At 41.2% G+C, this 24,198-nt stretch overlaps 6 protein-coding genes and 1 long non-coding RNA gene across 10 annotated transcripts in view; 4 read left to right on the top strand and 3 right to left on the bottom strand.

Annotated features, from left to right (window-relative positions):
* Positions 1 to 1,127: 1,127 nt before the first annotated feature.
* On the top strand, positions 1,128 to 5,062 carry LOC117606484 (hydroxypyruvate reductase). Of its 2 annotated transcripts, none has more exons than XM_034328982.2 (7): positions 1,128 to 1,282; positions 1,572 to 1,712; positions 2,277 to 2,428; positions 3,229 to 3,581; positions 3,645 to 3,863; positions 3,934 to 4,365; positions 4,544 to 5,062. In XM_034328982.2, exons 2-7 carry the CDS (start codon positions 1,578 to 1,580, stop codon positions 4,786 to 4,788), a joined length of 1,536 nt encoding a protein of 511 aa, XP_034184873.2. In that variant the 5' UTR covers positions 1,128 to 1,282; positions 1,572 to 1,577; the 3' UTR covers positions 4,789 to 5,062. The 2 variants fall into 2 exon arrangements, with proteins under 2 accessions (XP_034184873.2, XP_034184874.2); XM_034328983.2 differs by having other exon boundaries at positions 1,154 to 1,282; positions 1,556 to 1,712.
* Positions 5,063 to 5,254: 192 nt separating this feature from the next.
* On the bottom strand, positions 5,255 to 6,445 carry LOC117606492 (cation-dependent mannose-6-phosphate receptor). Its single transcript, XM_034328992.2, has 5 exons — positions 6,219 to 6,445; positions 6,042 to 6,150; positions 5,771 to 5,968; positions 5,482 to 5,691; positions 5,255 to 5,395 (listed from the first exon to the last, which is right to left on the bottom strand). The coding sequence occupies exons 1-5, from the start codon at positions 6,368 to 6,370 to the stop codon at positions 5,339 to 5,341; spliced, it is 726 nt and encodes a 241-aa protein (XP_034184883.1). The 5' UTR covers positions 6,371 to 6,445; the 3' UTR covers positions 5,255 to 5,338.
* A 323-nt stretch (positions 6,446 to 6,768) lies between these two features.
* Positions 6,769 to 8,735, top strand: pont (RuvB-like helicase pontin). The gene is made up of 3 exons (XM_034328984.2): positions 6,769 to 7,025; positions 7,330 to 8,005; positions 8,079 to 8,735. The coding sequence occupies exons 1-3, from the start codon at positions 6,885 to 6,887 to the stop codon at positions 8,630 to 8,632; spliced, it is 1,371 nt and encodes a 456-aa protein (XP_034184875.1). The 5' UTR covers positions 6,769 to 6,884; the 3' UTR covers positions 8,633 to 8,735.
* Positions 8,736 to 9,048: 313 nt separating this feature from the next.
* Positions 9,049 to 13,124, top strand: LOC117606477 (glycine dehydrogenase (decarboxylating), mitochondrial). The gene is made up of 10 exons (XM_034328968.2): positions 9,049 to 9,363; positions 9,430 to 9,508; positions 9,937 to 10,072; positions 10,141 to 10,531; positions 10,592 to 11,112; positions 11,172 to 11,451; positions 11,525 to 12,174; positions 12,242 to 12,705; positions 12,777 to 12,922; positions 12,987 to 13,124. The coding sequence occupies exons 1-10, from the start codon at positions 9,160 to 9,162 to the stop codon at positions 13,095 to 13,097; spliced, it is 2,982 nt and encodes a 993-aa protein (XP_034184859.1). The 5' UTR covers positions 9,049 to 9,159; the 3' UTR covers positions 13,098 to 13,124.
* A 252-nt stretch (positions 13,125 to 13,376) lies between these two features.
* On the bottom strand, positions 13,377 to 15,926 carry LOC117606486 (uncharacterized). 3 transcript variants are annotated; one of them, XM_034328985.2, is made up of 5 exons: positions 15,647 to 15,926; positions 14,458 to 14,996; positions 14,322 to 14,397; positions 14,050 to 14,235; positions 13,377 to 13,789 (listed from the first exon to the last, which is right to left on the bottom strand). In XM_034328985.2, the coding sequence occupies exons 1-5, from the start codon at positions 15,768 to 15,770 to the stop codon at positions 13,377 to 13,379; spliced, it is 1,338 nt and encodes a 445-aa protein (XP_034184876.1). In that variant the 5' UTR covers positions 15,771 to 15,926. The 3 variants fall into 3 exon arrangements, with proteins under 3 accessions (XP_034184876.1, XP_034184878.1, XP_034184877.1); XM_034328987.2 differs by having other exon boundaries at positions 13,377 to 13,720; XM_034328986.1 differs by having other exon boundaries at positions 14,458 to 14,990.
* Positions 15,927 to 16,056: 130 nt separating this feature from the next.
* LOC117606490 (U3 small nucleolar ribonucleoprotein IMP4) lies at positions 16,057 to 17,399 on the bottom strand. Its single transcript, XM_034328991.2, has 2 exons — positions 17,256 to 17,399; positions 16,057 to 17,115 (listed from the first exon to the last, which is right to left on the bottom strand). Exon 2 carries the CDS (start codon positions 17,063 to 17,065, stop codon positions 16,130 to 16,132), a length of 936 nt encoding a protein of 311 aa, XP_034184882.1. The 5' UTR covers positions 17,066 to 17,115; positions 17,256 to 17,399; the 3' UTR covers positions 16,057 to 16,129.
* Positions 17,400 to 17,535: 136 nt separating this feature from the next.
* Positions 17,536 to 24,198, top strand: part of LOC143305592 (uncharacterized) — a 41,116-nt gene continuing 34,453 nt past the window's right edge. The window contains exons 1-2 of the long non-coding RNA XR_013062635.1: positions 17,536 to 17,700; positions 17,894 to 18,002. This is a non-coding gene — a long non-coding RNA (uncharacterized LOC143305592). The remainder of the gene's footprint in view (positions 17,701 to 17,893; positions 18,003 to 24,198) is intronic.

Below are 24,198 nucleotides of genomic sequence, written 5' to 3'. Positions count from 1 at the left end.
CTAAAATTTCAAGATACAAAAATTCCTAAATTCTCAAATTCCCAAATTCCCAAATTTCCAAACTTCAAGATTCTCAAATTCCCAAATTCCCAAATTCTAAAATTCGAAGATCCCAAATTTCAAAATTCTAAAGTACCAAAATCCCCAAATTCCAAAATCCCAGAATTCCAAAATTCAACGAACCTCACTCATCCCAGAAGAACCTCCTACTTACGCCACTGATCATCCGCTCAACATATGCATACCTCGATGCCACAAAAGCATGACGAAACAATGCGTGCAGTGAAACAAGTGTCCAACGATAACGAGCGAGGGATAAACAAGGTTTCCCGATTAGAAAACTTGTTCCAACAATCTATTTCATCCAAATAGACAACATCGAGCCACATATCTATACCATCCGCGAGAGGCAACACGAAACGAACGAATGATAAAATCGTCCACAAAATCTCTCCTATTTATACCTAACAAATCTCGGATTATTTATCGAAAGCTTCGCAATGCAGTTATTTTCCATTCAGATAAGATAACTCGCGCCGCTGGGGGTACCGTTTTCGCGAACGTCCTCGACAGCTGAAACGAAAGACGATCAGTAACGGAGCACCCAGGTGGACGGGAAATGAAATTGAGAAACTCATCGGAGAACCGTTTGATCGATACTTTAAATTCGTCCAAAGTTCGACGACGTAAATGGGGCGTCGGGGCGGGCCGCGTAGACCCTCGACGTGCTCCCCGCTTTATCAAGGAAAAAGAAGCAAAACGGAGGAATAAGCGGGAACCGGCGATAACAGCGTAATAATTATTATTATTGCTACATCAGACCCCCAGCAGAAGTTGCATCACGTAACACTAGATGACCCCGGAATGGAAAATATATTTTGCGGTCTGCAGTCGGCGCGTATCGCACGCGCGTTGGTAATTTTATTTTTCTTTGGTCTAATAAGCAACACGAGAAGATATCAATTTTTCCTCGGTTATTTCTTTCCAAACAAATAAAGAAAAATAAGGAAAGATTGCGAAAAAATTAACGAAACGTAGATGATCGTTGGAAGGACACGAAACATAAGAAACGTCTTGTCGAATTTCCGCTCCGTAACATCGCGTCTCGTCGTTTAGTAAATAAAAAGCAGCGTCGGTTGACTGCTGTGAACTCAGGTCGGCCGAGTGGGGACAACGCTATAAGAAGATAAATCACCGACCAACAGACAGTTTACGGTTGGATCGCTGTTCAGAGCGGATACAGTGTTTCCACAGAATCGCAGCCGAACGACGCCCGCACGAGGTACGCCCTAATCAACAGGTGTTTTTTACAGAATCGGGGACCGATCGACGCCAGACGTGCCGGTATCTTTCCGATCTCGAGCGAATTTTTAATTTCTTGTAAATCGTTCGCTTACATAAGCAAACATCTCGTCTCCTCTCCCTTTCCTCGCGGGCCTAAATCGCGGATACAGACGTGTTTACGTTCGATGGGCGCGACTCGAAAACAGCGTCGATCGGTGCGCAGTTCCGTAACGCAGACCGATCGTGTTCGAGGGATCGAACCTTCTCAAAGTTTCCGTCTGTTCAAGGATAACATGTCGACCAGCTTCGGAAGCGTTCTCATAAGCGACCCCGTGCACGCGTCCTGCGGCGAGCTGCTTGCCCGTTACGGCATTCCGGTCACAACCAAGCACAAGCTGTCGAAGGAGGAGCTGATTAAGGAACTTCAGGTAACAACGAGGAATAAACAAATAAACTGACAATGAGTCTAGATAATAAGTATACAGTGCCGAATTAAGGAGGGTTGTAGCCATTTTTCAGGGGACCCTTTATAAACCTTCCATGTGCTATGTTAAAAAATATTGAATTAAATTTTGTTTATTATTGTCCTTTTTTATTTAATTTCATTTAGAATAAATTTGGAATTTTTTCAACCAAGGAGCCCAGGTCCCAGAAATCTTAATTCGGTCCTGTATGTACATCTACGGGCAGATGGGATTATCTCATATTTTCTATAGGTAATTTCCTACTGCAACGTTAACCTATATCCCCTTCGACTTTCCCTCTATCTCTTTCTCCCAGTCGCGCATCTCTCGTATCTCTTTCCCTGCCTCCGCCGTCTCGACTAATTGCAATTCGCGTTCGAGCGGACTAGCCGGTTGCAGCCAGTTCCATTGGTGAACGCGGATACCGGTTAGCTGCACGGGTCGTTGTACTTATCGCTCGGTCTCTCCCTTCCATCGGCACGCATCGTCTACAACCTGCGTTTATTTCTATTTTCTTTGTTGGCGCAGAACCACGATGCCCTGATCGTTCGATCGGAAACTAAGGTGAACAGCGAGGTGTTCGCGTGCTGCCCGAAACTTCGCGTCGTCGGCAGAGCTGGAACTGGAGTCGATAACATCGATCTCGAGGCCGCTACGCGGAAAGGAGTCGTCGTGTTGAAGTATGTGCACTTTGTTGCAAAATAGTCAAAATACAATAAACTCTCGATATATTGCCACTCGTTATATTGCCGGTTGAGTAAGCTCTCCTCCATAGAGGCAGACGCTCATTTTATATTGCCAATTTATATAAACTCTCGATATATTGCCGGTTGGGGGAGTTTCCCTCTATCATAGTAGAAAGAGCTCTTTCTATATTGCCAAATTCAAGAATTTCTCCATCCATAACCGGCAATATACCGAGAGTTTACTATATAGACTCTTGATATATTGCCGGTTGAGGGAGTTTCCCTCTATCATAATAGAAAGAGCTCTTTTTATATTGCCAAATCCAAGAATTTCTCCATCCATAACCGGCAATATACCGAGAGTTTACTATATATACTCTTGATATATTGCCGGTTGAGGGAGTTTCCCTCTATCATAATAGAAAGAGCTCTTTTTATATTGCCAAATCCAAGAATTTCTCCATCCATAAACGGCAATATACCGAGAGTTTACTATATATACTCTTGATATATTGCCGGTTGAGGGAGTTTCCCTCTATCATAATAGAAAGAGCTCTTTTTATATTGCCAAATCCAAGAATTTCTCCATCCATAAACGGCAATATACCGAGAGTTTACTATATATACTCTTGATATATTGCCGGTTGAGGGAGTTTCCCTCTATCATAATAGAAAGAGCTCTTTTTATATTGCCAAATCCAAGAATTTCTCCATCCATAAACGGCAATATACCAAGAGTTTACTGGAAAATCATCCGAATGGGTAAAAAGGAAGAAACGAACGTAAAATTTCAGCACCCCCGGCGGGAACAGCATCAGCGCCTGCGAATTAACTTGCGCGTTGATCTCCGCGTTGGCCCGCAACGTCGCCCAGGCGGCTCAGTCGTTGAAGGAAGGACGATGGGACAGGAAATTGTACTCGGGCTTCGAGTTGTCGGGCAAGACGCTCGCGGTTCTCGGAATGGGTCGGATCGGCCGCGAGGTGGCCAGAAGGATGCAGGCGTTCGGAATGCGAGTGCTCGCGTTCGATCCGCTGTTAACCGGGGAAGACGCGATCCAACTGGACGTTGAGAAGCTAACTTTGGAGGAAATATGGCCGCTGGCGGATTATATCACCGTCCACACGCCGCTTATTCCTCAAACGAGAAGTACGAAGTTAATTAAGCCTCCTCCTCCTATACCATCGCTTGACTCTTATCCTCTTCTTGCAGATCTGATCAACGCGACCACCCTGGCGAAATGTAAGAAAGGGGTGCGCGTGGTGAACGTCGCCCGCGGTGGTATCGTGGACGAACAGGCGCTGTTGGACGCGCTCAAGTCCGGCCATTGCGGTGGCGCCGCTTTAGACGTGTTCATCGAAGAGCCGCCGAAGAATCCGGTCACCTTACAGCTGATCGCGCATCCGAATGTCGTCGCCACTCCTCATCTCGGTAAAAAAAAAACTGCCCCTGTAACACCTCTTTTCCGCTTACAATTATCCTAACAGGTTGCCGTCCACAGGGGCAAGCACGGCCGAAGCTCAGGAGCGAGTCGCCGTTGAGATAGCTCAACAATTCATAGCGCTGGCTGGCAAATCCACGGAATACGCCGTCACCGGGATCGTGAACGCGCCGATACTGAGCACCGCTATGACGGACGAGAACGAGCCGTGGATAGAGCTGTCGAAGAAGCTGGGCCAACTGGCGGCTCGATTGTTGAAAGGGAAGCTGAACGTCACCGTTCGCAGTCAGACGATCGGCTGCGGGATGCAGGAGAAGGCTTTCGTGCACACCGCCGTTCTACTCGGTGTTCTGTCCGGACAGACTAAGAACGGTTTGAATTTGATCAACGCGCCAACGCTTGCGCGGGAAATGGGCATCGAGGTGGAAGGGAGCCACGTGTCGGCGGAGGGGAAAGCCGTCCTCGTCCAAGTAGAAGGGCATCGGATCAAAGGTAGCGACGATGTACCCGGTATTTTCTTTTCAGATTCGGGCAGAATCCCAAAAGTCTGTTTAGCAGATAAATTTATTCGGGTACACTCCTAATTCTTAAGGACGTCCAAATCTCAAGTTCGACCTACTTCCTCTTCTTCTATTCCTCCTTAATCACCTTCTTTTTTCTTTTCATCCAGGCACTGTACGCGACAAGGAACCGCTGCTTCTCTCGCTGGACGACGCATCGTTTGCCAATGGAATCGCTTTGGGAGACTCAGTCTGCCTGTACAAAGGTAACCGCGTTCAGGACCTGGCGCAGATCGTGTCCGCTTTCTCCGCAAAGAGCGTGAACGTTCAGTCGGTGAACGCCAACGGCAACTGGATAATCGTGCAAAGCGACCGGGACACTTCTATACCCGTCAACGGCATCGAAAGCTTTTAATATTCAAATGTCGCTTCCTCCTTTTTTCATTCAGTATTTTCAATCTCGGGCGAGAATAATGATCGTTAATCGCAGTTATCTTATTTATTTTATTCGACTCGAAAACAACGAGGTAAACTTCTATCGTGCTCCCATGTAATTGAAAGTCTTTAAAAATTTTACATACATGTATAGAAAATTACAAGTATACAAAATATATGTATGTTTAAGTATTTATATTTTTGTATCGCCAGTCGTTAATAAAATATCAAATCACAAAATTCCCTGGTTTTGTTTCCTATCAAACTTGTTCCCTGGTACGAGGTCTACTATCAGACTTTAATCTTTGTTTAATCTCCTTTTTGCTTCTTTTATTTTAACGTCTAGAGTTCTTGCGCAATGATTCTGCGTATTTTGCAGGAGAAGCTTACAATCGACTTAGGAAACAAGACCGTTTGCGCGCGAAATCAAAACGAGTCATTCCGGTTATATTATACGACGAACGCGAGAGCTCTGAGTTCTTTACATCTACCACACGATCAAACGACAAAACGTTCAAGAGAAGATGAACTCATATTCTATCGTAACTGTCTATACGGCAGCAGCTGAAAGTAAACGCTATGCCATCCTAGGAAAAGAGAAACAAGTCATTTATATACTGTGCTAGAAAAATCATGCAAGGAGAAAAATCTGTGAATGCCTTGTAAGGCTTACTTTAACGAGAGAAGAAAGCTCTCCCCAAAATGTATGATTCGGTACCATCTCCCAGCCTGTTGCTCCTCTCAGAAACTTTAATGCCATTGCTCCACCAATAAAGTATACACCAGTAATTATGAAAAAGTTGAGAACTAAAATTGAACCAATGGAAAGGCCTTTAGGACGTATGGATACTTTACAAGCATAAGGAGATACCAATAGCAAACGCTGTAACAATTATTGATACAATTAGTATAACAAAATTTGTGGTTTTATAATTTTTCAAAAAATTCAAGAGTACACTTACGAACTCAGAGTTTCCAATTTTCGTTTCCATAATAATGTGTGAAGAAGTACAGGAATCACAACAAAATAAAGTTACGCTTGAAGTGTAGTTTTCATGATGAATGATCAAAGAGGGCTTTACCTGGTCGGACGCTGCTTCTATATGCGTATCCTCCACTCTACCTAGATTAATTGTGGTGTTGCCATGTTGAGCACACAGCTGAAATTACAAATGATTAAATGTGAAACGAGAAAAAATATTTTTAGGCTGCTATGGCGGCGTTGTTTCTTACAGAAACACCATCTCCTTTGAAACATTCGCTTGTAACATTGACTGACAGTGGCTTGTTTGTACACGGATGAAAATAAAAGGTGTAACTGTCATTAATTGTCTGCAACGGGCTGAAAAGAAATGTTGTCGAATAAAGAGATAAGAAAACATAGAGGTTATGTTGGTCATATTTACAGACCTCAATTTACGAAGTGGCGACAAATCATAGCCATGCCCGTCGGGGAACATACAAGAGCAGGGTGTCAACTGCGTACATTCCGAAGATGTTTGCTCGCAAAATAACGTGAAAAAACATACGCATACAATCAGGTTCCAAGCCGGACCAAACATCTTCGTTGATAGCAATTTTTGTGCGCGCTCGAACAGCTGTAACTACGTCGAGACATTGTCATAATCGAGAGATGTCACTCGTGTTAATTTCTTTTGTATTCGTTCGAACATGCGCCTTAATCGAATCGAATCGAATCGACTCAACTCGAAGTAAATCGAATCGAAACTTCGTATTGTACAACGCCAAGCATGGTAGGCTTCCCAAACAAAATGGCGGCGATACCCTCCACCAATGTACCTCCCCATATACATCTATTTTATAAACTATCTATTCCATTAAATTTTTATTAATTCTTACAATTAGAAAGAAATTATTTTTATATTGACCGTGAAAAATTTTTGCGATATACCTATGACCTCCCTCCACTATTTTTTTCTGCAAAATCCTTCTTTGCACGATGCTGTACATACATAAATGCTCCGCGTGTTAGCATGGTAACGTGCAAGTTGTATCAATCAAACCGGCGCTCATAGAACGTGTTTTTCAAAAGGGATTCAATAATATTTAAAGAGAATGAAGATCGAAGAAGTAAAGAGTACTGCAAAAACTCAAAGAATCTCAGCTCATACGCATATAAAAGGTTTAGGGCTTGACGAAAATGGTATAGCTATACAAAGCGCAGCAGGCCTCGTTGGTCAAGAAATGGCTCGTGAGGTTAGAATATTTTATATTATACCGCAGTTCACCAAAGTCCATAACTGCGACGCGCAAGATGGAAGATGGTGGGGGAACGCAGCGAGCTCTCCGCCAATCGTTTTCCACTTTGTTGGGGAATATCGCCAATCAGGGCGAAGATGCGCAGAAAAGAATGAAAACTGGTCTTTTCGCAGTTATGGACTCTGGTTAACTGCCGTACACATTAATAAACTCTCTGTATGATAATTTTGTTTTGGAGTAATGTGAAAAACATATTCCAAGGAAAATCGTTTATTTTAATGAAATAAGTAATGATTTTCAGGCTGCTGGAGTAGTAGTTGATATGATCAAATCAAAGAAAATGGCTGGCAGAGCGGTGTTATTAGCTGGCCCACCAGGTACTGGAAAAACTGCAATTGCACTTGCTATTGCTCAAGAATTAGGTAACAAAGTACCATTCTGCCCTATGGTTGGTTCAGAAGTGTACAGTTCTGAAATAAAAAAGACAGAAGTTCTTATGGAGAATTTTAGACGCGCTATTGGTCTCAGAATTAAAGAAACTAAAGAAGTATACGAAGGTGAAGTTACTGAACTAACACCAGTTGAAACAGAGAATCCAATGGGTGGATATGGGAAAACGGTGTCTCATGTAGTTATTGGATTAAAAACTGCTAAAGGCACAAAACAGTTGAAACTGGATCCCTCTATATACGAATCTCTGCAAAAAGAAAAAGTAGAAACAGGAGATGTAATCTATGTAGAAGCAAATAGCGGCGCTGTAAAAAGACAGGGTAGAAGCGATAATTTTGCTACAGAATTTGATTTAGAAGCAGAGGAATACGTTCCTTTACCTAAAGGTGATGTGCACAAGAAAAAGGAAGTTATTCAAGATGTAACATTGCATGATCTGGATGTTGCCAATGCTAAACCACAAGGTGGTCAAGATGTTATGTCTATGATGGGCCAATTAATGAAGCCTAAGAAAACAGAAATCACAGGTAATGCAATGGGAACCTAAATTATTTAAATACATTTAAATAAATTATTAAGCTTGATTATTTTCATTTTCAGATAAATTGCGTAAAGAAATAAACAAAGTGGTGAATAAATACATTGATCAAGGAGTCGCAGAACTAGTACCGGGTGTTTTATTCATAGACGAAGTACACATGTTAGACATTGAAACATTTACCTATCTCCACCGTGCTTTGGAAAGTGCAATTGCTCCGATAGTTATTTTTGCTACGAACCGAGGCCGTTGTGTAATTAGGGGAACAGAAGACATTGTATCGCCGCATGGAATACCTCTTGACCTTTTAGATAGATTGCTCATCATACGAACACTTCCATACTCTCGATCCGAGATAGAACAAATAGTCAAATTAAGAGCTACGACGGAAGGACTGCAAATCGAGGACGAAGCTTTGTCTAATCTGGGAGAATTAGGGACAAAAACAACTCTTAGATACGTAGTGCAACTGTTAACTCCGGCGGCACTAACGGCAAAAGTAAACGAAAGAACAGTAATTAAAAAGGAAGATGTCGAAGAAGTAGCATCGCTGTTTTTGGATGCAAAGTCTTCTGCTAAAATTCTTACTCAGAACAAAGATAAATTTATGAAATGAAATACTTTCTTTCAATATTACTTAATAAAACGCTTATTAAGTTTAATGGTTTGTAAATAAATAGATTCTGTAAGTGTTCGGTTTGCTGTAAGAACGATTGTATATTTCAAATAAAATTGAATTTCTATACAAAATATATGTTCTTTCTTGCTGTACTTTATTTCCTTAAATTAATAACAAGTCAACAACAAACATTGTCAGTGTTTTTGAAAACAAGAAGATTGATAACACTTTATAAGTTATTTGAACTCACATTATGGTGAAATACCTTTTAGAAACATACGCATGCAAAGGTAATTTCTCAATATTGTCTAAGATACTCAACAACTCAAGGTTACAAAAGTTCAAACTGTAATCAGGAGTTCTGACATCATAGGATGATAGGTCTGAGGGGTATAAAACCTCTGTCTACTTTAACAAGCTCTTTAGTCTTCTGGGATCTATCAGTTACACTGTTCCTATTCAATTAACACTAGAAATACAGATGTCTATATTTTAAAACCTGATTGGAACAGATCTAACTCATCATGTCCTACACTCTGAAAATGACAAAATGTTCAAAACTGTTCAACAGAAGCAATGTGATCCAACAAACGCGTGGATTAACATTGAGCAATTTGCGAAATGGAAAAGCTGAACAATTTTTATCACAACAGGATGAGTTCCAAGTTAGACACATCGGACCCCGCGAGCACGAGCAATTACAAATGCTGAAAACTATTGGATTCGAGGTAACATATTTTATTCTTCAGACGTACAACTATAGCAAAGTAGCAATTTTATCTTAATTTTTATAGAGCTTGGAAGAATTAACAAAAACAGCAATCCCGGCTAAGATCCTCTACAAAGAAGAATTGAAGATTGAACAACCAGTTAGTGAGTATAAGATTATCATATGTGGAATAATGTGTTGAAACGTTTGGAAAGATAATTGCGGCATGCATAAGCGTGCGAAGTCACGAGACTTATGATATGTAACATGTGCAAAACGATAACCCTTTGATATTGAACTAAACACGTTAGAAGTATAAACATCAAATGTTGTTATAGATATTTTGTGCGTTAAATAAATTTTGAAAGAAAGAATAAAATAATAGTTCCTTTTCAAAGGAACCTATTTTCATTTTTAATGAGAAGCATGTGTAATTAAAAACTGTACAGAATAAATAAGATAATGACCTCTTATTAAGCATGTAAGCGTATCTTGGGTCAGAGGTCAATCTCGTGCATTCAGATTGACATTCACGTGATTTTCTGGAGCGAAAAACCTAAGTAGAACATGAAATGGTGTAATTATATTCCAGCTGAATACGAATTACTGAAAAAGGTCACAAAAATTTCGGAGAAGAATGACGTATGGCGTTCGTATATCGGCATGGGCTATCATAATTGCTGTGTCCCTCATACCATCATGAGGAACATATTTGAAAATCCTGGATGGTAAGCAATGGAAGATAATTTGTAAAGAAATTGATATAATTAAGGTAATCAGTACAGCTGTGTTCTAGGACAACGCAATACACACCTTACCAGCCAGAAATATCACAAGGAAGACTCGAAGGCTTATTGAACTACCAAACAATGATATGTGACTTAACTGGAATGGAAGTAGCAAACGCTTCCCTCCTGGATGAAGGCACAGCAGCAGCTGAGGCTTTAGCCCTTGCCTACAGGAGCAACAAGAGAAAGAAATTATTCGTTTCTGATAAAGTTCATCCTCAAACCATCAGTGTTATTGCTACACGAGCAACTTCTCTTGGCCTTAATTTTGAAATTGGGGACGTCCAGCAGGTTGATACCAGCGCAAAGGACATTGCAGGAATTCTTTTACAATATCCAGACACAACTGGGTCCATTTATACTTTTGAAGACATTGTGAAGAGAGCACATGCTGATGGTGTATGTATTTCAACAGTTGGAACCCTGAAATCAAAATAATTATTGTACTCTTTCTTTTAGACACTTGTCTGTGCAGCCACTGATTTGTTAGCACTGGCTGTACTCAAGCCTCCAAGTGAATTTGGGGTGGACGTATGTGTCGGTACCAGCCAACGTTTTGGTGTGCCACTTGGGTACGGTGGTCCCCACGCTGGATTCTTCGCGTGCAGACAAAAGTTGGTGCGTTTGATGCCTGGTAGAATGATCGGGGTTACAAAAGATGCAAGTGGTCGTGACGCCTACCGCTTGGCCCTTCAAACTCGAGAACAACACATCAGAAGAGACAAAGCTACTAGCAACATCTGTACTGCTCAGGCACTATTGGCAAACATGTCTGCGATGTACGCAGTGTACCATGGTCCTGAAGGCATAAGAAACATTGCCAACAAGGTACATGTTTTGACTCTGGCCCTTGCAAAGGGACTGGAGAACGCTGGGAACAAAATAGAAAATGAATACTTCTTTGACACCATCAAAGTGTTACCTAAAACACCTATAAAAACCATCCAGGAAAATGCAAATGCATTTAAAGTGAACTTTAGGTAAATGAATAATAAACAATATGGTAATCTGATGAATAAATTGGTCAATCTCTTTTCAGATACTATAATGACGGTGTTGGAATATCTTTGGATGAAACTACCAGCATCCAGAATGTAAATGATATCTACAAGATATTCTCCATAGACACGACTGTTGAAGAAGTGTGTCAGGAAGAGTCTTGTATGAACAAAAGTCTGAGCAAATCGCATTTTGCTCGTACCAGCCCCTATTTACAACATCCTGTGTTCAACAGCCATCAATCTGAAACGAGAATCGTGCGATACATGAAGTCCTTAGAAAACAAAGACGTGTCTCTCGTGCATAGCATGATACCTCTGGTAAATTGAAATAGATTCAAAAGAAGTCTACACTATTAATAACGTAATTGTACTTGTATAATTATTTCAACAGGGATCCTGCACTATGAAACTGAATTCCACGACGGAGATGATGCCCTGCAGTCTTCGAGGATTCACAGAAATACATCCTTTCGTTCCGATCGAGCAGGCCAGAGGATACCAACAGTTGTTCACCGAATTGGAACAGGATCTCTGCGCTATAACAGGCTACGATAATATAAGCTTCCAGCCGAACAGCGGAGCCCAAGGAGAATACGCCGGCTTAAGAGCTATACAATGTTACCACGAATCCAATGGAACCAAGCATCGACAGGTGTGCTTGATTCCCATCTCCGCCCACGGTACCAATCCTGCGTCCGCTCAGATGGCCGGCATGCAAGTGAAGCCTATTTTCGTCCAGAAAGACGGTTCCGTCGACACTGTACATTTAACAGAAATGATTGACAAATACCGAGAAACATTGTCCTGTCTGATGATAACGTACCCATCTACAAATGGCGTTTTCGAAGAAACGATCAGCGATATTTGCTCGATGGTTCATGAGGCTGGTGGTCAAGTGTACTTGGATGGAGCTAACATGAATGCCCAAGTTGGACTGTGCCGTCCAGGTGATTATGGCAGCGACGTTTCGCACCTGAACTTGCATAAAACCTTCTGCATACCTCATGGCGGTGGGGGACCAGGAATGGGACCTATTGGAGTGTAAGTAATATTAATATAACGTTCACTGTGTTGTAACAATGAATATAATAAGGTGGTATTTTGATAGTAAACGACATCTTACACCTTTCCTGCCATCTCACCCTGTGATTGATTGTCTGGGAAATGGTAACAATGGTATAAAGCAGTCTGGTGCGGTATCAGCTGCTCCTTTTGGATCCTCAGCTATCCTGCCAATTTCCTGGGCGTACATCAAGATGATGGGTCCTAAAGGACTGAGAAAAGCCACGCAAGTCGCTATTCTAAATGCCAACTACATGAGTAAACGTTTGGAGAAGTATTATAAGACTCTGTACAAAGGGAAAACAGGATTAGTAGCGCACGAGTTCATTTTGGACATAAGGGAATTCAAGAAGACTGCGAATATTGAAGCTGCGGATATTGCTAAGAGGTTGATGGACTATGGCTTTCATGCACCGACGATGAGCTGGCCTGTGGCAGGGACGTTAATGATAGAGCCAACTGAGTCTGAAGACAAGAAAGAACTGGACAGATTTTGCGATGCTCTCATCTGTAAGATTATTTAACTTTTTATACATCTTTCTTTTTATTTTTGAAGAGTTATCGATACATTTGTTTTGCAGTCATAAGAAAAGAAATTAGTGACATAGAAAATGGAAAATTAGATAATCTCAACAATCCACTGAAAATGGCACCGCATACACAGGAACAAGTGATATCAACTACTTGGGACCGAGGGTACTCGCGAGAGTTAGCGGCATTCCCAGCTGTAAGTGTTCATACATACGTATTTAATAGATAATTGATAATCCATCCAGCGATTTCTATTTCAGCCATTCGTGAAAGGAGGTAATAAAATTTGGCCGAGTGTTGGAAGGATAGACGACATATACGGCGACATGAATCTATTTTGCACGTGTCCTCCTGTTTCCTTAGATCAATAATCATGTGTAATTATTCACCCTGTACAGTTAGTTATAGAACTATTTAAATATTTATTGTAACTTTTTGTACAAACATATTATTTATATAAAATGTTATACCTTTACAAGCAGACAAAATATAACAAAGATTTGATTAAAACACTTATTTTCTTTTCCTTAGCAAAGAAAAGGCATACCTCAGTTTGTATTCTTTATCCTTTTTAATAACGTGCGACTATTCGATAGATATATTTACATTGTACATTATTACAAATTAGTTTCTTAATATTTATACATATATTACAAACCGGGCATAAGGTAAGCGATATTGTCGAGCATCTGCGAAAGTGTTTCGTGTTTAGCTCCGTTAGTTTCTGGTATCTGTTGCGTCAGACAAATTAAAGGACCCAGGGCGCAAAGTAGAGAATCCAGCAAAACGGATAGACTTCCGGAAACTGCTATTTGTCCATCGTGCTCTTTCAATCGTTCGCCAATGATCGTTAAACTCTCACCGAGAAGTTTCAGATGCGCGGCCACGTCGATGGGTTGCGTTCCAACAACTTTGTACATTCCTGTCCCTATTATCGGCTCGTTAACCAGATCCTTCCCGGTACGATTCGATGGCGGCGAAACCGGAACATTCCCTACAACGGACGGTAGACCTAGTTGAATAGTTCTTTTAGAGGTAGCAGGCTTTTGTTCTTTTCCATTACCTGTAACGCAAAGAAGAAGGAACATAAAACGTTGCAGCGTCGTTTAACTTATATTTTGCTTACCGCTAAATGAGACACATGCGTACAAAACAAATGAGAATAACTACCATGTAATTTTAAGGCGACAAAATAATATCTCATCTGATGAATATTTCACTAATACGCGTGCACGAGAAGCAAATCAAGATGAACGAACTACCATATTACTATTGAGAGACATACTGAAGAAATGATGTATACGTGAGAACCAACAAACCCACCAATTTTATTAATGAACTTTTTTCGCGAAGCGGGCGGCGGCATTTTCCAAACAGGCTCATCTTTACTAGCTGGTAAAGAATGAGGTTTTGCGGCCAAGCGTTTTGCACGTCTGCGCCAGTTATACTTTTCCAGATTCGGTACAGTGGCCCAGAGTTCTCCTAACCGTTTAGAAATAGCTGCAAAATCTACAAAAAGCAACGTTTCACGTGTAACATTAGCATCGTTCGCTAATCCGATTGTATTATGGTGAAACAAAGTGAAGCTTATATACCCATATAAGGACATTGCTCTAGTAATTCCTGCCTAATCTCTTTAGCCCATAACATGTAAGCGGTGAATCTTGTTTTCTGAAAATATCATCCAAACTGTGAAATAATCCCCATAGAAACTTTTTCATGTGTACATACCCCTTTGTCTTTTCGTTGTGCCTTCATTCTACCTATTATTTTACCATCTTTAATAATTAGCTTTTTCTTACATTTTTCGAGCATGTATAAACTATTCGCTTGGGAAGGCGTTTCTTGGCCAGGTGGCTCGAGTTTTCTAAAACCTGCTTCTCTATCATCTATCATAAGAGAATCTACATCATCGTCGCTCCCAGAATCTATACTGTATCTTTCATCCTCGTTTAGCCCAGATGGGTCATCGGACTCCGATTCTGAAGACTGCTCTTCGTTATCTGACAGTATTTCTGTTTTGATTCTTTCCTGTCCCGTACTAGAATTAGAATTTCTCCTCTGCCTTCCACCGCTTCCATGTTGAATAGATTGATTCGGTGATATATGCTGAGAGTCGTATCTGTCCAAGAATTGTTGACTTTGTAATTGTTGAGCTTTTTGACGTTTGTACTTGTTATCCGCAAAGTCATCAGGTGACTCAAAGTCAACGAGCTTGGAAGATTTCTTTCTCACACGGCCACTGCGGGAGATACCCGTGACCTCTAGATCTGAAAGATAAAGCGGACTGCACCTTGCCAAGAAAGGGAAACGGATCAAACTACTTTGTAACTCCTAACTAACACTCTTACAAATTTTGGGATTCAAAGTTCATTAGGTCCACACAAACATACTCAACAACAAGGATGCGTGGGTGTCCAAACATAGTTTACAGTGTACCTGTTTCCTTACATTCTTTCTGACAAGTTTGGGACAAACAATTATTAAATCTCGTGGACGCGTATTATGTGTAATAAAATTGCTACATATAAATATATATTAACAAAGAGGTCTCTGTATGTTTGGTGTATGAAAAACATAGCGTTCTATGGGACAAACAATAAAGATCGCGATTTATCTTAATAATAATATATTTGAATGCATCGTTGTTTCGTTGTCAGGGTTTGTGTATTTCATTAAATTTCGCATGTATCAACAATTTCTAACCACGTTTGGGTTATGTACATCGTTAGTTCGACGATTCTCCGCTACGAATGGAAAGCGCTAGTAACTGAAACACAGCTCCGACTAAATATTGCAAGAAAATTGATAAATTCGTTACAGATGCGCGCAAATCATGCTAAATACTGCAAGCGATACGAGCAAACAAACAATTTATCTACCATTTCTGTTCTCTTATGAAATGAAAAGCTGATCTCACCGTCATTTTTCTGACGTTTTGGTGTCACGAACATATCCATAGCGTCGCTTTGTTGCTCTGTGAGCTTCTTGCGCCGCGGCGTCTTCTCAGATTTCGCGGGCTTACGAATATTGGTGTGCATCATGCACTGTCAAGTTTTCGCTCTTCCAAAGAAAATACATCTGTCAAACTTTCCCCGTTTCTTCCACCTGAAATTTCCCTTCACTGACCAAACTCTATTTATTTCCAAGAGGTTTTTAAAAACAACTGCCACAAAGGCAACCAGAATGCATTGCGCAGTATCGAATGACGCATTCACGATGCAATACGCGGTCACTTTAAAATGCATTCAGGACTTGCATTCATTCGAGTTAAATAAATAAGTAATTGTAAGTTTATAAATTAAGAATAGAAAATTAAAAGAAGTATAACACGTGTAAAAACATATTATTGTTAATGTTACAGAGTTTATTGAAATTAATTAGCTAAATAATAAAAAAGAAATTAAATATTATCCTCTTGTTGCCATCCATCCTCATCGGATAAAAATCTTCTTTTGTGAGTGGTATTCATGTAAGGTCTCAAAGCCCATTCTACATCAGCAGCTGATTCTGCATCTAAAGTACCCAATTTGATTTCATACAATTTCAATTGGAATCTAGGTCCAACTTCTGTCATTTCAATGTCTTTTCCATGAATTTTTTTGTAAGTATGATGCCGGAAAGATATATAATCGTCGTGATTGGCGAAGGTGATTATCCTTTTGCTGTCTTCTTTTGGTACTGGGAATAGATACTTCAAAATACTCATGACACGCGTACCTAATTTTGTTTTAAAATTATGGAAGATAAGATGAGGATATTGTTCTGACATTGTACCAATATTAGGTATATCATGTCTCATAACAACATCTGACATTGTGAAATAAGCTGTTGGACCATATGGCAAATGACAAATGATCAGAGAGTCAGGTACACCTCTGTGTTCATGTACAATTATAAAGTCTGTAACATCATTTGCACGACAGGCATGTACAAGCTGCTTCATTTCATAATTTCCTCTGTTCATTCTTTGAGAATTAGGGAATATTAAACGTAATTCTTTGGCAAACATTTTTAATCGCGAGCTTGGATCACGGGAGGTTGTGATCACAATTTTTGGATCCTCAACACCAGCCCATCGATACTCATCATCTTCATGAGAACCTAATGTTCCACCCATTTCTGTTCCCATGGCCATAGCCATTTCTGGTCCTGCATCTTCCCAATCCAGTTTCTGTTGAATATTCAAAGCATCTTTCCTTAAATCGGGATGTATTGGTACATTCTCTTCTAAACTGCGTTTCAGTTTCTCTTTCTTTTCTTGAATATTTTTTAGTTTATCCTGAACTGATTTTCGGTATAGGTATTCCCTACGAAGTCTTGCTTGTCGTCGCAACATTTTGGCTTTTAAATGTGTATTTGTCCTTATATGTTTTGATTATGAAACAACTGTGACAGATAATTATAGGTTAAGTTAGATGGGCACGTGTTTATAAATTATCATAAATATTTTAATGCTACATTCAATTCATTTAAATAAAAGATCATAAAACATGAAAATTTTGTATTAATAAATCTGTATTAATTACCTTACATATAGATCTAAACAAATATCTGATTATAAACAGTAATGGTGCTTAAGATGGTTCATATTCGCAGTAGAATTTACATCTATTAATAGAATGTAACTAAACACAACTAGGCAAGTTTCTGTTTTAGAAACCCATATTAAATATTATACAAAGATCTTATTTGTATTAATTATATTTCATTAGGTATATATAAATAAAGAAATAACTAAATTGCAGTTTGTATATCGCGCCTTAATATGATTGGTTCGTCAAGTTAGTAATTCGCCAATCACAGCCTTCCTCTCATTGAACTGGTATCCAATGAGCGGCTTCGATATTAAAAAATTGGTAATTCAACTATTTCGTGAAGACGCTTGTTAAGTGAAGCACGTTGTAGTATATTAAAGTGAAAAGAAGATGAGATTTGTGCTTAAATCTATCTCAACAGTAGCAAAAAGTGATGGTAAGCAATTCTCTAAGCAAATAATAGAAAAAGATATAACCATTTCTCTCCGATCAATCGAATATCAACAAGTCGAATACCTTTCGTTGCAAATACTAAACGAAGGTTATTCGAAACGTAATTTCAAATGATTGATTTGAATAATTGATTTATATGCAAATAACAACGAAAGATTTTTGCTTTGATATTGCAGGTGATTTCTGGAGAGACATTTATGATGAACACTTCGAAAAACCACCATGAGGCTCTTTTGGAACTTCAAACCACACAGGACCAAAGGGACGCCGTGGACCCCAGAATCGGTGAGTCAGTTTTCATATTATGAATTATTATGGCTTGTGCCTTTTAACACTAGAACTACCAAAGGGATAAAAATCACTGATTTCCAGTTTCTTATTTTAAATTATAAATTTTATCGAGGTATTTTTGGTTAAATGTATGTTGACTGTTATGGAGCTAAATAATGAATGTATTATTGTATTAAATTATATTTCATCCTTTATCTATTTAGTAATCTACATTATTTTCAAATAAGTGTGCATAAAATGTCGGTAGTTCTAGTGTTAATAATAAAAAATGTGGTATGAATTTCTTGCGAGGGAAAAACTGTATTGGATATATTGTACTGCGCCATCTGTCGATATTATTCTCCACATTCTCTTTGTTCAATAGTCGGTAATTACCGATCAATAATATTTTTTATTCTTCAATCGATAACTTGATCGATCCATGATAAGGGATCGACAGAATATATTCAATTCAAAATATTCACATTAGATATCACTCGTATCATTTTTTCCCTTCATAATTCACGGGGTCTGTCGTTAATTACAAGCAGCTTGTAATTCCTGTTCACTCTTCTTTGATTCATCCGCCTTCCTCTTCGGGGAATAGAATTTTTCAGGCTGCACTTAATTAACGACGAACTCCGCAAATTATATTCACAAAGGCATTCTTTGTCAAATTTCCGAATATTTAATCGTCCATGCACCCATGTGCATTCATCCCCGCTTTAAATTTATAATTTTTTTCTCACATTTTTCACTGAACACCGTTCTAATTTACACGTATTAGAACGTGTACATTGAGGAACAATAGAGCAAACATCGACTTAGCAGTTACTTATTAATTATTTATAACAGACACATGCACTGTAATCAATGTTTCCATAATATATGAACTAGCACGATATTTTTTTTCACGGATACAGAAAATTTTACACGATTTCAATATATATTACATATAAAAATATGGCAGAAATTCTTTTTAAAAATAGAGGAGAGGAGGATGATTCGTTACAAGGGTAGAGGGCGTTCGGTCAAGTAAATTTCGATAATTAATCAGGTTGAAGGAACCCGTGGAATCAGTCGGTGAAATGAAATTGTATCTCGTATAAGAATCGTCGAGTGTTGCGGAAAGTCTGTGCGAAGGAGGTTGTATCGAACGTAGGGTGGAGGCGAAGAAGAGGCTCGTTGCTCGTGCCGTGTACGGCGCGGCGCCTCGTAATTCATTTAGACGGTAGCTCGACGAGACAGGCTCAATTACAGCCGTGGCAAAAAAGCACAGGAACGAGCAGCTTCTACGTACGACGTGCGTGGTCCGTGTTGCGAGCGCGTTGCCGCTTCAAAACGCGTCGCGTCCTTCTTTTCTTTCAATTGCCCAAAGAAGCCCCGCAGGCTCGTGTCCTGCGTCACTCAACCGGTCACCGCGGACATCGTTAAAGGCTCTTTGTCATCCGTTTTGCTCGACTCCGCTGCCATTAAGCTCGTTCCATCGTACGTGCAAAACGTCCAGAATTCTTAGCGCAGCCACAGAAAGAGAAGCGCGTACGCTCCCCTGGAATTGCCAGCTGCCTCGACGATCTTTCTACTTCGGAGCATTGCGTTTTCTTCTTACCTTTCTTGTAGGAACACTGGTTACTGGGATATGTTTCTATCGAACGACGTAAACGAGTAATCGTGATTAAAACTTGCAAGTGTACAGTACCGAGCATGGAGTGCTTTCCTAGGGAAAATGGGGCTCTAGGGGAAAAAGGGCTGAAAACTTCAAAACTTGTGTTAATTTTTCCCAAGATTAGAAGTTTGATGGGACATTTTTCCCCTGCATTGCCATTTCCCCTAGAAAAGTCCACCATGCTCGACACTGTACATCAAGAAAAATGAAAATAGTCGATGAAGTGGCACTGTATTTTCTTTTTACCTTTCTTGTAAGAACACTGGCTGCTGGGATATGTTTCTATTGAACGACGTAAACGAGTAACCGTAATTAAAACTTGCAAGTGTACAGTACCGAGCATGGAGTGCTTTCCTAGGGAAAATGGGGATCTAGGGGAAAAAGGGCTGAAAACTTCAAAACTTGTGTTAATTTTTCCCAAAATAGAAGTTTGATGCGACCTTTTTCCCCTGCATTGCCATTTCCCCTAGGAAAGTCCACCATGCTCGACGCTGTACATACATCAAGAAAAATGAAAATAGTCGATGAAGTGGCATTGTATTTTCTTCTTACCTTTCTTGTAAGAACACTGGCTGCTGGGATATGTTTTTATCGAACGACGTAAATGGGGAGAATGGAGGACTTCCCTAGGGAAAATGGCGCTCTAGGGGAAACAGGGCTGTAAATTCATGAATCTTGAAACTTCAAAATTTATATTCATTTTTCCCAAAATAGAAGTTTGATGGGACCTTTTTCCCCTACACTGCCATTTCCCCTAGGAAAGTCCACCATTCTTGACGCTGTACATCAAGAAACTCGTTGGTTTTTATCGAACACGAGGCTGTGGTAACGCGTGCACAAAGAAAATGCAGCTACTGTTCGTCGGTGAAAAAAGGGGGTGGGGGAAGGGTGAGCAGGTTTAATCGGCCGGTTCGGAGTAAGACAATGGGGCCCGGTGTTGATGGCAATATTTTAATGAAGTTAGCAAGTTCCCGGTAGTCGGCCGTCGGTTCGTCGTCGTAGACGCGATTCCAGGAGCGTGAACGAGAGAAGCCCTTAAGGGCAGAGGGAGGAGGCGCCACCCAACCACTGATTTCCACTTACCGATATCGTTTAAGACAAAGCTTCCTTCATCTTATGGCTGGCTACTGGCTGCTCTATGGCTCCCAGCACTTCCTCTCCTTTCCATTCTGCATGAATTTGGATCCGTTACTCGCAACAGCTTCGACCTTTTCGCAGTCGAAAAGGCAGGCTGTTTAATCAACGATTAAATTGAAAAATTTCATTCGCGATTCTAAAACCTCGATTGATGGACAGGTTTTTGTATCGGCATAGAATCGACGGAGAGAGAGACGTTTAATCTGATTAGAACTCTCGATCATTCTTGGATCGTTTGCATATCGACGAATAGAAGGTGGGGGGAGAACGATGCTGAAGGATCGTGAATGAGGAGGGATGCGATGATCGGCGTTCGGCCGGGCATCAATCCGCTCGCGGAATGAAATCGCGCGGGCAAACGCGTCGCTTTGCATACAAGCCCGGATTAATTTGATCGATGCATCGCGTAGCGAACAGCGGGACGATTCACGAGAAAATGCGATTATCTCGTTGGCAAAACGCTCGACGACAAGCATTTTCTGCCGGATTTCAAACGCCCCGCTCCGTACCTGTTTTCCACGGCCGTTAACGGATTAATCGTCGGTCCGCGCGTGTTTATCTACCACGCGTCTCGATGATACCGTAAGATAACGTATCCCACAATTTCATACACTCCGCTCACTTTCGGTACGAACGCTAACGAGAGAGGATAGCTTCTTAATTAGCGCGGGCAATTAATGAAAATCAGAGGCTGTGACGACGATTGAATTATTCCATACGAATAAAAGGCATCTCATATTCTGCCCTCGAAATTATCAATATAATTTCTCTATGCTCGCTAACTCGAAGTCAGCATGCAAAAGCCAAGACGGTTACGATTGCCCCCGTTCGCTCGTAAACTTTCGTTGATTCTAATCGAGCGCATGTAATTAGAGCGAGAGCAATTGTCGGTAATTAATTGGAAGTAAATTAATTAGCGAGGATCGAATAGAAAGTGGAAAATTACCAGTTTCTTCGTTCTCGCCCACCTTGGATCCTTAGTATTATTTATCGAATAAACGTTTCTTAGCCCTTGATCGTGGCCGAAGAGGTAAATCAACCAGAACCGAATTCCCATTCGAATTCCATGGGATTTCCACGGGACTACCAGATCGTTACGCGATAATGCAAGGCCAGCAGAATGTGATCGCGTGTGCGGAATAGGTAGGCGAGAAGGGGCAGCCTTAAAGGGTGCTAGGATCTCGTCCGAGAGGACGTTCGAGGCAAAAGCTGTTCGATGGCTATCCGACTCTTCTCGATCCCTTCGATCGACCCTTTTCTTTCCTTCGCACGGACCAAGTTAAATTACTGCATCGATTTTCGCCAGATTCCCATGTTCCCTAATTTATCGTGGACAGGGAGGCAATTCGGTCCGCTGCATCCTTGTTCTTCAGAAATTCAAGGAAGAATAATAGATCCTGGGTATTATAAAATGTAAGCTTTCGAAAGAAAAGAGAATTTCAGGCTTCATCGAGTCTCACGACGCGTTTTAGCAAAAGTTCGGGGGTAATTTCTTGCCTTTCTCATCAAACTCCGCTCCTCGGAGGGATAAGGTATCGTTGGAAGGGTTCCAGGATAAGGTAAAGTTTACGGGGGATCGCGTGGTTTATGGCTTTCCACCTCTGTTTTCCACCTCCCCCTCCCTTTTCTCGATTTTCATCATTCGTTCGCTGGACCTCCGCCACCTTCCATCGCTCATTTTCCGAAATTTTACGACCGTCTCCACCCGGTACATTCGCGAAAACAAATTCTAGGCTTTCGAAGTTGCTCGATCAGAATTAATTTAACCGATATCCGACTTTCGAATTAAGAGGAGCCCCCGGAACTTTTCCTATCGCTCAAACTCTCAGCGAAAGATATAAAAATTTAATTCCTCCCAGAGAATGACGTGCCACAGCCGCAGGCTTCGACTTTCTTTCAAATCCACCCCTGCGGTCCGTGCCTCTTCTCTCCTTTCTTTCCTCCCGACTGAAAGATAGCGATGGCACCGAGACGCTTCACGGGTTTCCCGATCAAAATTCAAGGAAAATCTCAGAAGGTTCCTCGAAACGTTTCGATATCCTTCGTTTAGAATCGAGGGGAAGAAATATTTCTCTTCGATTTCCTCTGAAACGTACAATTACTCCCTCGAATCACGCTTGTTCCGATGTCGTTTCGATACTCGCTACCCAAACAAACCCACCCCGGATCTCTCTTTTCATTCCTGTCGCGTGTCCACCTATTTTCCGGCTTCCCTCGAAGAAAAAAGAACTTTCTCCATTGTTCGGGTCGTTAGCAGGATCGTTTCCCGAGAAAATTCGCGTTCTCCTCCGGATCGTCGTTAAATACCTCTATCGTCCTTCGCAGATAATATCGTAAATATCTGGACTCTTTGAAAATGATTTTTTTTTTCACGGACCAGGGAGTAGATAAAATTTCAGCTGGCTAATTTGCGGCTCGATTTAGTATCGACGTCATCGATTTTCCTGCGGTTTTCCACGCGACGAGGAACGCTGAAAGATACCCACGAACGCGTTCCTCTCCGCCAGGGTTTTCTAAGGAACAGGCAATCTCTGTCTGCGTTAGATAACGCCGACAACGGTTTGCGAGGGGGTGGCTTTTCATCTTACTAAATCACCCCCTTAACGCCGCCGCGCTACACCGTCTGCCGGTGTCCTGTTGCGCGGACCAGGAAGAGAGACCGAACGAGAATCTCAGACGCCGCACGTCTACGATTATTATATTGTATTAAATTTTGTTATATTTCATTCTTTAACTCGATTGGCAAGTTTCCTTCTTCTCTATTCGTTAAAATAAAGCAACCATCGTCGGTGAATCCGCGAAGAAGGTCCGAGATCTCTCGCGGCGGCCATAAATCGAAGCGACCCTCGGTAACCGAGGATCGGCCTACCCCCGGTGAATGCATACCACCCCCGTTGTACTAGATACACGTTCGTGGAAAGCGAGGCGACGCGACGCCCGAAAGTCATTTCCTAGAGCGAGGAGCAAGTTACTGCAGCAACATCGGCAAGTCCTCGGCGGAGGGTAATAAAGCCATCTTGCCAACGGGGTGGTTTCGCCTCTTCCACCCTCGCAGCCCGCCCCTGAGGAGGTGGCTGGATAGCGATCTATACTGCCGGGCACCCCTCTCAACGTTGCCAGGCAACGGTCCCTCTCTCTGTCTCTTTCAACCCCTTCTACAACCAGGCTCCTTCCACCCTCTCTGGACAGAGGGAAAGAGACACAGGGAAAGGTACCTTTTCTCTTTCGAGTATCGCGAGGGTATGAATTCTTCGATGCTCGAAATTCGAGCATCCAAGTATCTCGGATGAAGAAAAAAAAAAAAAAAAAATAAATGATTCCGATCGGCTTCGATTCGTCGTCAGGGTTGATCCTTTAACGCGTTCCTCGTTGAACGGGAAAAGGACGGGGGAGTAAGCGTTCTGTAAG

Source organism: Osmia lignaria, chromosome 8, assembly GCF_051020975.1.
Source record: "Osmia lignaria lignaria isolate PbOS001 chromosome 8, iyOsmLign1, whole genome shotgun sequence".
NCBI classification, from domain to species: Eukaryota; Metazoa; Arthropoda; class Insecta; order Hymenoptera; family Megachilidae; genus Osmia; species Osmia lignaria.
The sequence above is the reverse complement of the archived record's forward strand: the minus strand, read 5'-3'. Positions and strand labels throughout refer to the sequence as shown.

Excerpts from the sequence above, each read along its gene's own strand:
- LOC117606492 (XM_034328992.2), bottom strand. The coding sequence starts at position 6,370 with ATGTTTGGTCCGGCTTGGAACCTGATTGTATGCGTATGTTTTTTCACG. Across the intron at positions 6,151-6,218 it reads TCGCCACTTCGTAAATTGAG|CCCGTTGCAGACAATTAATG; the intron begins GTCTGTAAATAT and ends ATTTCTTTTCAG. Across the intron at positions 5,692-5,770 it reads AAATTGGAAACTCTGAGTTC|CGTTTGCTATTGGTATCTCC; the intron begins GTAAGTGTACTC and ends TAATTGTTACAG.
- pont (XM_034328984.2), top strand. The coding sequence starts at position 6,885 with ATGAAGATCGAAGAAGTAAAGAGTACTGCAAAAACTCAAAGAATCTCA. Across the intron at positions 7,026-7,329 it reads GTCAAGAAATGGCTCGTGAG|GCTGCTGGAGTAGTAGTTGA; the intron begins GTTAGAATATTT and ends AATGATTTTCAG. Across the intron at positions 8,006-8,078 it reads TAAGAAAACAGAAATCACAG|ATAAATTGCGTAAAGAAATA; the intron begins GTAATGCAATGG and ends TTTCATTTTCAG.
- LOC117606486 (XM_034328985.2), bottom strand. The coding sequence starts at position 15,770 with ATGATGCACACCAATATTCGTAAGCCCGCGAAATCTGAGAAGACGCCG. Across the intron at positions 14,398-14,457 it reads CACAACGAAAAGACAAAGGG|AAAACAAGATTCACCGCTTA; the intron begins GTATGTACACAT and ends TGATATTTTCAG. Across the intron at positions 13,790-14,049 it reads AAAGTTCATTAATAAAATTG|GTAATGGAAAAGAACAAAAG; the intron begins GTGGGTTTGTTG and ends TTTGCGTTACAG.
- LOC117606484 (XM_034328982.2), top strand. The coding sequence starts at position 1,578 with ATGTCGACCAGCTTCGGAAGCGTTCTCATAAGCGACCCCGTGCACGCG. Across the intron at positions 1,713-2,276 it reads AGCTGATTAAGGAACTTCAG|AACCACGATGCCCTGATCGT; the intron begins GTAACAACGAGG and ends TTGTTGGCGCAG. Across the intron at positions 4,366-4,543 it reads AGAAGGGCATCGGATCAAAG|GCACTGTACGCGACAAGGAA; the intron begins GTAGCGACGATG and ends CTTTTCATCCAG.
- LOC117606490 (XM_034328991.2), bottom strand. The coding sequence starts at position 17,065 with ATGTTGCGACGACAAGCAAGACTTCGTAGGGAATACCTATACCGAAAA.
- LOC117606477 (XM_034328968.2), top strand. The coding sequence starts at position 9,160 with ATGTCCTACACTCTGAAAATGACAAAATGTTCAAAACTGTTCAACAGA. Across the intron at positions 12,175-12,241 it reads GGAATGGGACCTATTGGAGT|TAAACGACATCTTACACCTT; the intron begins GTAAGTAATATT and ends GTATTTTGATAG. Across the intron at positions 12,706-12,776 it reads ATTTTGCGATGCTCTCATCT|TCATAAGAAAAGAAATTAGT; the intron begins GTAAGATTATTT and ends TTTGTTTTGCAG.